This window comes from Mercenaria mercenaria, unplaced genomic scaffold, assembly GCF_021730395.1.
Source record: "Mercenaria mercenaria strain notata unplaced genomic scaffold, MADL_Memer_1 contig_3576, whole genome shotgun sequence".
NCBI classification, from domain to species: Eukaryota; Metazoa; Mollusca; class Bivalvia; order Venerida; family Veneridae; genus Mercenaria; species Mercenaria mercenaria.
This window is the reverse complement of record NW_026461728.1, coordinates 1027-12286: the sequence shown is the minus strand read 5'-3', so window position 1 is coordinate 12286 and position 11260 is coordinate 1027. Positions and strand designations below refer to the sequence as shown.

Sequence of the window (11260 nt, the reverse complement as noted above, 5' to 3'; positions counted from 1 at the left end):
GGAACAAGGATCATAGTGGGGCACCGCCTTGATGCGGTCAGTGGCAAAAACCTCCATTTGGGAGCTTAAACCGATTTATGGTGCACCTAACCTCACTCTTACTACCCCTCCCCTCTCCGCACGTTCTAAAAGTCACAGGACAGCGTAAATAAAAGTTATCCCCGCCAGGTGAAACCCTAACATTTGCAAAGGTAACAGATGGCATGTAATATAAAACACAAAAATGCTATTGTTTATTTATATCAATGCAATCATTAAGAACCTAAAACGCATGTACCATGTGCTGAGACTAATTATGTCAAATACAAATTAACTAAAATGATTAGATCATTTACTTTAACCTTTTGATACCTATACCGCATGATAACACGGTATTATATATTATGGCTATAACAACGACTTCGCGCTGAAGTTAATTACTCTTCAAAGTTAGTGAAAATATTTTACAAAAATGAATGCACCTCAAGTTATTATTAAGGTTTCATATCAATGGTTTGATAAAAAATGTTGCGTGTTTGACACTTTTGTACAATTTATATAGAAATGGGGGAAAATGAAGAAAAATCGAGAAGTGGGTCAGTCGAAATTAAATATAAAATTGACCTTAGAAGTAGCACTTCATCAATCAAATGTTGAACATTGATACACTTTTTGCACCTTTCTATTATTGTTGTTATTAAATAAAATGTGTTCACGCCTATTTTATTTCTATATAGAAAATCTGACCATTATCGATCATTAGATGGAGGAATATTCTTCGGAAAGAAAGTATTACCATAACTTATGATATTCGACTGGAGTAGTTTATAGGTTATACATATATTACGTTCCGCGACTACATTTAGCGTATTGATTAGATGTCACACGTGCAATTATGATTGCAAAATGTTATAAAACATCATATTTTTTTATTTTTAAGTGACAATATTTGCTGCGAAGACAAACAAACTGATTAAAATGCCGAGTTGACAACAGAAGGAATGGCGACTGTAAAGTACATAATTTGATACGTTATATATTGAATATTAGGTCCTTTCTCTGCGTCAACCTATTATGCAACTTTGATAAAACTATACATATTGAGCCTGTGCCAGGCCGTGTATACCTTTTGGTGACATACCTGATGAAACTTATTTTTTATATCGAAAAGCCATATACCTAATATTCTTTTATTCTGCTTCTATTTAACAAACATGTTTAGTTGATGTCATGAAATATTCAAACTATGTGTGTGAGTGAGTACGTACGTGTGTGCGTGCATGCGTTGATGTTAAGCGTTTATTTTCGACAATTTTTCAGTCGAAGAAACAACGGTGTTTACTTGTAGCAGTTAGAATAAAACACATTTTCATTTTGCTATCTCAATGGATAATCATGCTGTAGACAATTGACATTATACCCCGTACAGTTACATTATACTGACAGTGGACTAACCTGTTCTAGTACTATCCTCTTAATGCTAGGAGCCCAGTGAGTACAGTACTAGTACAGTGTTTTCACGCCTTTGGCATGACGCAGCCAGGGAGCGAACCTACGACGACCTCCCGCTCTCGAAGTGGGCGCCCTACCACTTGGCTACTGAGGCGGTTTCAAATAGATACCAACTTAGTTAAAAAAAATAAACTTGAAATCAAAAGTTACATATTAGTTGATTTTTGATATTTTGCAAGGACGCACTTTTGCAGTTTTCTTTATAAATAAGTTTGATTTTAGATGGACAATAGATACTTCTAAGAGTTTTTAATAAATTCAATATTTTTATAGAAGGAGGAGAGCATTACACGAGGTCATGATCTGTATATAAGACATATTTCACTTTTGGGTAAAGCTGTACCCTTAGCTTTAAAGGCTGTGATTAGAAAGATAGAAGCAAAACACGGAAAGACATTTGATTCTATTCTAACAGAAAAGAAAGATACTATCAAAACGTTTCACTATGACTTGTTTCAAGCATTGTTTAAGGAAGATGAAGAAAGTGTTAATACGCAAATAGAATCATGGGGGTTATCAACTATGTGCGGTGTGATTTTCGTTTTATCAGAAAGTTCAAAATTTAACTGCGTCAGATGCATTTTTGACCAACTAAGAAATGTTGAAAAGTATACTCATTCCGCGTCACTGGAATACAATACATATAAGCAGCAGAAATGGGAGTCACTACGCGAATCTTTGATTGAACTTGTCAAAGGAAGTGAAGCCGAAAATGAATGTAAACGATTGATTCATTCTTACGATGAATCGGAAGCAATCAAAGTTAGTGAAGGGGTCATTAAAGAACTGCAACAAGCGGAGAATGTTGATAGGAGTATTCGTGTCGCCATAAACAGCGAATTAGATTCAGATGGACAGAGTGAAACGGAAGATGATCTGTTGAGTAGGAACAAAGGATGCAAGGTAGAATCCAATAGTACGTGACTATTCTCACTCATGTTAATATATTTTCATGTATCAGCAAAATAGCCCGCTGTGACTTAAACGGTAATAGATAAATGTACGTATGTAATACATGAAAAACTAACGCAACTTATATATCTGGTTCGAGCTTTAATCGGGGCGTTGAATTCTTCATTTGAGGGAGCCATCCAGCTGGCTTACAGAAGGTCGGTGGTTCTACCCAGGTGCCCGCTCGTGATGAAATAATGCACGGAGGGGTACCTGGGGTCTTCCGCCACAATTAAAAGCTGGAAAGTCGCCATATGACCTATTATGTGTAGGTGCGACGTTAAATAAAAATAATAATAGTAAAAACAAACATGTTAACTCTCAAGATTATCTAGAGAAGCCACTATTCTGGAATTACAATTCAATATTTTAAATCATTATTAATAAGAGATAAATATACGATATCGACATGCCGGTGTTCTGCCTGGGACCAGAAGTGTACCAGCATTTTTTTAATTGACACGCGTTTGAAAACCATGTAATTTTAACATAAATACTACTGTTCATAAGGTATTTGATAATTGTGAATAACGTATATCACCGAAGTCCAAACACAAATGAAACATTCATCAGAAAATTTCGTTCTATTTTTGCTGTCCCTGGAAAGGCAGTTTAGTTTCATGGCGTTATATTCCTATGTATACATTCTATGATCAACTTTAGACTGACGTTGCAACATATCCCTTATGAAACAGAAGTATGAAGAAAATTCTGTTACAAATTAGATATCATCATACCTAAAGGCATTAAAGGCATCACTTATTTCAACAGTCTTGTTTAAAAGGTATCAAAAGTCGTTGCATGTACTTTGTAAAATGATGATTTCCCAGCCACGTAATGTATTTGTATTGCATAGACCAAGTTAATAGATGGTGATCGCATTCAAACTATCTGTAAACTTCTATTGTACGTCAATTATTGATATTGTTTTGTTGATATAATTATCTAATTCGGTACATATATTAGACTAGCTATTTGTTCATACTTAATATTACAGATACAGCAGAAACAACAGAGTTTATTCAGCAACTTTCCGACATTGTTGTGCATGAAGATGAATCAGTTGTTCTTTCTTGTGAGCTTAACACAAATGGATGTCAAGCTGGGTGGCGTAAAAATGATAAACCACTCCTTGAAACGGAAACTATCAGGGTTTATGCAGATAAAGGTTATCACTGGTTGATGTTTGCAAGAGCAAAACTTGAAGATACTGGAAAATACTCATGTATCTACAAAACATTGTCAACGTCAGCTTACGTTAAAGTCTCAAGTAAATAAGATTACATAATACATTTTGAAAATTTTAAACCGGCAGAAACTCCAAAAGTACGGAAAATAAATTATAACCTATATATACATACTATGGTCAACTGAAGATTGTCTTTCCATTATATAATAGAAGTGTGAAGTAAATTACCTTATTTTCATCTTTTATATATTACTGTAAATGCCCTAACAAGCCGTTACAATATTCCTTGTATTTGAAATTATTGACTAGAAAATCCCTAGACCAAAAATTGTTCAGACTTCTTTTTATCAACCACTTAAAATATCATTTAATGAAGGTTATGAAGGCCCTGTATCGGTCACCTGACTTAGTATCTATATTGCTGTGATAAAAAAGTGGTTTAACCTCGTCATATTAAACTAAACTGCAAATCGCAAATCTGACCCGCTTCTCTTTAATGTTGAGATATAGGCTTTAATTAGCATGATTTGCCAAGATAGAAATACATACTGCTTTAAAATGTTGCTGCTCGAAATGACAAAATATAACGAATTATATATTTATTTTTAAACAGAATACGATTTAATTGTGGTCGAAGCTCTACATATAAATGTTGACGGACAGGTTAAAGAAAATATGGATATATCTCTTGTATGCACTGTTAACGCACATACTAAGAACCCAAAATGGTTCCATAACAACAAGGAAATAACACAAACGTCTCGAGTAGTTGCCGTTTCACATGGTCTGGAGCATAAACTTATCATTCGGAATGTGAAGTTTGAAGATGAAGGATTGTACGTAATAGCATTTGATAGAGTTACATCATGTACAGGAATAACAGTAAAGGGTAAGATATTCTCTAGTGATATACCGACTTTATTTAAACATTTTACTCAAATGTGATATTACAACACGTCACAGGTGAAAAGTTTCGTTAAACATTGCACGGAATTGTCATGAGAAATTTATATATAAGAAACAATAACAATTTATAACTACTTTTTTAGACACTATTTTAAAATCGTAAAATTCAACCGTATATAGTATAGTAAAATTATATTGATACTGAAATGCTTACAAGGTTTTGTGTTTTACATTTACATGTCTTCTGTTGCCTTTACGTATGTAAGAGTTTCAGAGTTTCACGTGGCGGGGATTACTTTTATTTATACTGTCTTGAGACTTTCGAACATGGTGGGGGCTAGAGTGAGGTTAGGTGCATCTTAAAATAGAGAAAAGTGAAAAACCGGTTTAAACTCCTTAGTGGTGGTTTTGCCACTGACCGTTTCAAGGCGGTGCCCCACTGTGTCCCTGTATTTGATTGTTTTGTCCTTGGAAATGCTGCGTTTTTGGAACATGGCTTTCCCTGTCGGATATTGTTCCTTGTCTTTAGACCTCAAATGAAAGTAAATGCCATGGTGTCCTATATCCCTTATATTACTTACAAAAAGTGTTATATTTAAATTTAAATTCACAGGCGAAGCTGACCTGTCAGTAAAACTTCAACTATCAGAAAGACTTTACACCAACTGGGTAAGAGGTGTTCTTGGTCTTAAGTACCTTAAGCTTGGGTTAGAAGGTGTAGCAGAGAAAGAAGTGAAACGTCGCCATATTGAAATGTTGAAGACTCTACCTAATTCAAAACAACCATGTACACAATGTAGTACAGACAGTCTTTATCCCTTGCACGATAAGAAACAATGTTACAGAAAACAAAACAAGAATAAGTGTCTATGTTCAGATTACCGATATAATAGGCAGCCGTGTCCTAATAAGGGATACTGCAGTCTGTTTTATGACCAAATAGTGTCCGATCATCGGTTCGAGCATCCTGAATTGGAGAACACGCAACTTGATCGATGGAGCTCCGACCACTGGAGTGTGGCAACTTGCTATATAAATACCAAAGGTTACAAAGGAAAGAGGTCTTCTAAAGAAATTGACTGCGCAGGACTGCTGAGTTTGTTCGTAAACAACAAGAGATATCTAACAGATGTCAATTATGGTGTTTTTGATTTGGTAATATCTATTACTTTTATTTTGTAAAGATTTGTTTACTTTCAAAATGAGCATCGCATTTGCACATTCGTGAAATGATTTTCCTACTGCTGTAGGTACAGCTGCTGCTTTTACGTAATTTAATATACAAATATATAACTTTTACACAGTCAAGCTTTTATTTGTGTTCGTGCGGTATCAAATTTCATCCGACAAAATACATATTTGTACACCTTATTCTATAGATATAAATAAATATTATTTTAGGCGAAAACCACTCGCAATGAGATACTTCACAATGCGAATTATGAACTGTCAGACGACCAACTTCATGAATATTTCGATAATTTCAAAGATGTACTGGAAGTCAAGAACAATGCTAATAAGATGGTGTTTGAAAAGGATGATAGCGTAAAAGAAGCATTGAAAAGTATTGACAAGGTGTCGTTTAATATATCACCATTTACTCCTTTTTCGTCGTTCTTACTTTAGTTACCCATTTGTCATATTATAAACTAAATTACTACATTCTCTCGTAGACATATTATTGTTTTGTTGAGGTTAATGTTTATATGAGGGTTTTAGCAAAAATAACATAAGAGTATTATGCCATCTGAAAGCATTCTCATTGATGCCTGTTAGCTACTCCTGTGTTTTATTTTATAATTATAATTTATTTCGTCATCAGATACACATTATCATTTGAACATTAATAATCTAAGGCGTTCAATCGAACCTGCATTCTATAATTATTATAACTGTGATCAAAAAGGTTTGTGACAATACAGTTTTATTTATTTTATTCATTATCAATATTATTTGTCCTAATGTCAGATAAAATAATATGTACATTATGTATTTTCTTTGATAGTTAAAACAGCATCAAATTAATATTGTTACGTCAGAAGAAATCCAAAACTTGAACGACCATGCAATGAAGGAAGCTGCTGATGCGTTTAAAGAAGCTCATAAACAAGTACTCATGCTTTTACATGTTCGGTCTTTTCCCCCCTAAAATATACATGTGCACGGTGAATTTGATCTGATAATTTCAAACATGTTAATTGTTAATTGTATTCGTTAAAAATCTGGACCACTTTTTATATTGTTGTATCCTGATTTAGTAGTGACTTATTCATTTTGACCTGTAATGTTTCAAATTGGTTTACATCGATTTAGCATCCAGCTCATCATAAGGTATGAACAAGGTTGATTTCAATAATAAGAAGTGTCCGCAGATCCTTAAAGTTCAATTTTTAGTTTTAGTTAGAATGGTGACTAAAAATCCGAGAAAGTAATATACATAAAAGAGCTAATTTGAGAAAGTCACATACATATAAGAGCTTTTTTGTCACATTGCTGCTTCTAAAGCAAGAGGAAATAGTTTGATTAACACCAGTCGAAATGCAACAGATAATTGTGTAGTACATAACTTATCATATTATAGTGCATATTTTCTAACCTGGCGGAGATATTTTAGTACAGGCTGTACCATTAAAATCAATACGTAACTTAGTGCATATTGGATTTATTCGTAAGAAATCTATATTTTCTAATTATTCTATTTATTCCCATTTACGGAAAATTCAACGGAATGAATCGAAATCTAACGATGTAGCCGATTACCCTAAACTCAATGATAGAATGGCCCATTGATGACCTTTCTGTAAATATCTCCGCCAGGTCAGAAAATATGCACTATATCATGTCTCAAAGTGAAACAGACATGTTTTATTTGAAGTTTTGCTCATTTTTTCCGAGGGAAAATGTTGCTTTGAACGAAAGTCTGGTCACCGCATCTCCACCTATTCCTTTAATCTACAGAAGTTCGACTGTATCCTTAGAATGGGCTAACATTGGCCAAAGATATATAATACAAAGATTACTTCATGTAATAGCAGTTGCACGTTAGATTTGATAAAGAGTATATTCCATACAAATGTTCTGCTATTTTTGACAGCAGGGATCTTGTAACAGATAGATAATTTACCATTTTTAAATCTATCAAAACAAAATGACTCTTTGCGCAATGTCAGTCACAGATTCAACTCATTTCAATTACATTTTCAGTTGTGTGTGTGTGCAATTGTTATTGCTTTATTTAGAATGGGCTAACATTGGCCAAAGATATATAATACAAAGATTACTTCATGTAATAGCAGTTGCACGTTAGATTTGATAAAGAGTATATTCCATACAAATGTTCTGCTATTTTTGACAGCAGGGATCTTGTAACAGATAGATAATTTACCATTTTTAAATCTATCAAAACAAAATGACTCTTTGCGCAATGTCAGTCACAGATTCAACTGATTTCAATTACATTTTCAGTTGTGTGTGTGTGCAATTGTTATTGCTTTATTTAAAAGTCTACATGTTTACGAGCCCCTAGTTGACTCCATGTATTTTATTTTCAGAGAGACCAAGAAGTTCAACACTTGAATGAAAAATTGAAAAGTTTGTATAAACCATTTAACTGCTTTTATAACAGCAGATTTACATATAATTTAAGACACTGCTTCGCCAATGATCTGATTGATCTAAAATTCTATCAAAACTAGTTTTCAATGTTTTACCAGGTATTTTTCGCCAGCAGTTTGCTTTAATTTTTATTTTTAATGTTCATGAAAATTATAGCTCTGACGTAATTTAGAAGTTCATTAGCGTAAGACAGATAACTATGGGAGTAATCATGAAACAGATACCTATAGTTAATCCTTTCCATAACCACAAAGACTGGTTTGTTCTGAAATGTGTGCAGCAGGTGTATGTCCATCATTATCTTGAGACACAATATTTAGGAAAATGTCACCGTAATCTTTGCTGTTTAGGTAAGGTTCAGTGCGATTGAATCTCCGCCCCAACCCCCATTGTACATGCAAAATTAATCGTTAATTTTCTTTCATGTAAAAATATACAGATACATGTTTATATATCGCTTGAGAAATGTTTTTTATTTTAGAGGCGGAAGAGGAACTACAAGTGATGCGACAGCTGATATCAGCCTTTCAGAGGGACAGCCCTTTGGAGGAAAAAAAAGGTGATTATTTCTACCGTGATAAATGTACAATATAATTATGATGGCCGGCTTTGAATACATTTTAGTTTACATTAAGATTGAAAAAATATCCAGCAATTTTGTTTTGGAAAATAGAAAAGAGAACAGAGTATCATGCACTTAGTACGTTATAACAAATGCCTGTTTTGATCTGAATTATTTTTGTTCAGCGAATAAAGTTTACGTTTTGGAAGTTATTACACGTATGTCTTATGAACAAACATAGTTCCATGAATTGTAAGAATATCAAGCTTCATTGTGTGTTTAAAAATTTACAACTTCATTGTGCGTTTTCAAGTTTACAAGACAATATTATCTGATTTCTTTTGTAGAGTTACTTGAACTCATGTTGCGATTAAATATTCGTGTTGTGATGCCACTGGGAGAGTCTGCAAGTGAAGTTATTCAGCGTGTACATGGGTTTATACAATATGCAGTAAAAAACAACAGAATCTTCGGAGAGGATTCTATCCCACCTATTGTTCACACCTACAAGAAAACTTATAAATCAGTCCAGCAGATACTTGGAAAGATATTCGTCTCTCAGGATACTCAAGTTGAAGTGCTGCAAGACCAGTCAGATGTGTCCTTCAAAATAAACTGCATTTCCTCAAAAGACTTGGCACAACGTCTTACCATATACCATGGAGTTGATTTCCAGGAGGCCATAGCAGATTTACAAAAGAGTTTAGAGACTGAAGAAGAGCGGAAATGGAAGTATGATGTTGAGACATGTTGTATCTCTCAAAACTTGAAAGATATCACCAAACAGCTAAGTAAGTCACAATGTTCTAGGTTAAAAGTTGTCTTTAAATGAGCATCTTATAAATTACTGTAGAAGCTTTGTGAAATTGAGTCCTGTGATCGAAACTGGTTCCTTTAAGATAGTGACTATACATGTGGTATAACTTCTGTCAGCAACACTTCATCGGAAGCAAACATCCCCTACAAGGACGGATATATGTTGTATTTCCGAGTACATGCTATTATACGTAAATGCATAGAAACTATTTCCTATTCGTATAGTTTTATTTGTTTATAAGGTCATATTATTAAGACCTTCTTTATCTAACTTTTACAGCTGACCAAACATAACTGTTGAAATGTAAGTGTGAAATTAAACCTGTGATCGAAATTGGTATTTTTTAAAATAGTGAATATACATGTGGTATAACTTCTATCAGTAACACTTCATCGGAAAAAAATATCCTCTACAAGGACGGACATATGTTGTATTTCCGAGTACATGCTATTATACTTAAATGCATAGAAACTATTTTCGATCCGTATATTTTGTACTTGTTTTATAAAGACCTTCTTTATTTGATTTTTACAGATGACAGTGGTGTATTAAATGGTTCATGTACTGACCTTAGATGTGAGAGACATGACGGTACACAGTGTTCGTGGTATTGCAGAGAACATGGAAAGTTTTTTTGCAAGTCGTGTAAGGAAACCAACCATAGGTAATATAAATATGAATGTTATTACTGATGGGTAGTTGATAAAATCAAAATATTTCAGGCATTCTGGTTCCGTTAATGCAATGTCTTTAAATTTCATAGAGTTTACTATGTGATACAACACATTTTGATAATGATACATAAATTAATGCTAAAAGAACGAGGATTCACAATTAGTAAGTAGTTAGGTACGAGTTCAAGTAATTCTGCAAGTTCGATCAACATGAAGTGATGGCGCAACGTCATTTATCCGGATAATGTAGAATAAAGCCTGGATTCGGCGTATGAAAATGAAAACCATTTTATAAATTAATGGCAACCCGTGAGTAACTTTATCACAATGGCAAAGTAACTATCTTTCTGAGGTTGAAATATGATATTGAAACATCTGACATGTTAAATAATTCAAAACAACTTGAAATATGTGGATCACGTTAATCATGAGCAAATATCTCAATAACATGCAGACGGATCTATTCATTTAATTTCACCGTATTATAAGCCTTATGTTTATTTACAACAGTGAGAAGTTTCATTTAAATCTACATTGTAGAAAAGTTTCTATTTGCGTCAATGCTATAAAAATTGTGATCTTCCTATAGATTTCCATAATGAAAACAAGGACGAATATCCAACAAGGAAAGTCACGTTCTCAAAACGTAGTCTCCCCAAACGTAAACCAAGCACATGACCAACACACATACACGCACGCACGCAAAGTGAACTCGGTCGGGAATTTCCGACGGAAATTGGTTGGTCCCCAAGTACCAAACGATTGGCCTTGACCCAACGCCTAACCCTGACCTACAAAAAAATACAACCGCAAAAAATGAGGAAGTCGAAATTTCAAATTCACAGAATAATGCACTTTCTTTTAGATTTTCACTTCTCACCATCTCATTTTTTCAGCTCTACCGAATAAAATCATGGATATTTTTTGTGAAGGGTTTAAAATGTTGGGCAGTACCCTGACAAAATCGATATGCAAAAGATTAAGGCCATTTGAATATGTTCCTTTCATCCCTTGCGTCCGGGGGTCAGCTTTATTTCTGACATCAAATTTTCGAG

General features: G+C 33.9%; 2 protein-coding genes across 2 annotated transcripts; both read left to right on the top strand.

Moving 5' to 3' along the window:
- Nucleotides 1-1364: 1364 nt before the first annotated feature.
- LOC128546240 (uncharacterized) lies at nt 1365-8746 on the top strand. The gene is made up of 9 exons (XM_053534309.1): nt 1365-1379; nt 1765-2407; nt 3440-3712; nt 4245-4520; nt 5151-5692; nt 5939-6112; nt 6543-6647; nt 8089-8128; nt 8634-8746. The coding sequence occupies exons 1-9, from the start codon at nt 1365-1367 to the stop codon at nt 8744-8746; spliced, it is 2181 nt and encodes a 726-aa protein (XP_053390284.1).
- A 93-nt stretch (nt 8747-8839) lies between these two features.
- Nucleotides 8840-10195, top strand: LOC128553190 (uncharacterized; the record flags this gene model as incomplete). Its single annotated transcript, XM_053534308.1, has 2 exons — nt 8840-9505; nt 10066-10195. Coding segments are annotated over exons 1-2 (560 nt in total), but the record flags the coding sequence as incomplete, so codon positions are not given.
- Between the last annotated feature and the right edge of the window lie 1065 nt (nt 10196-11260).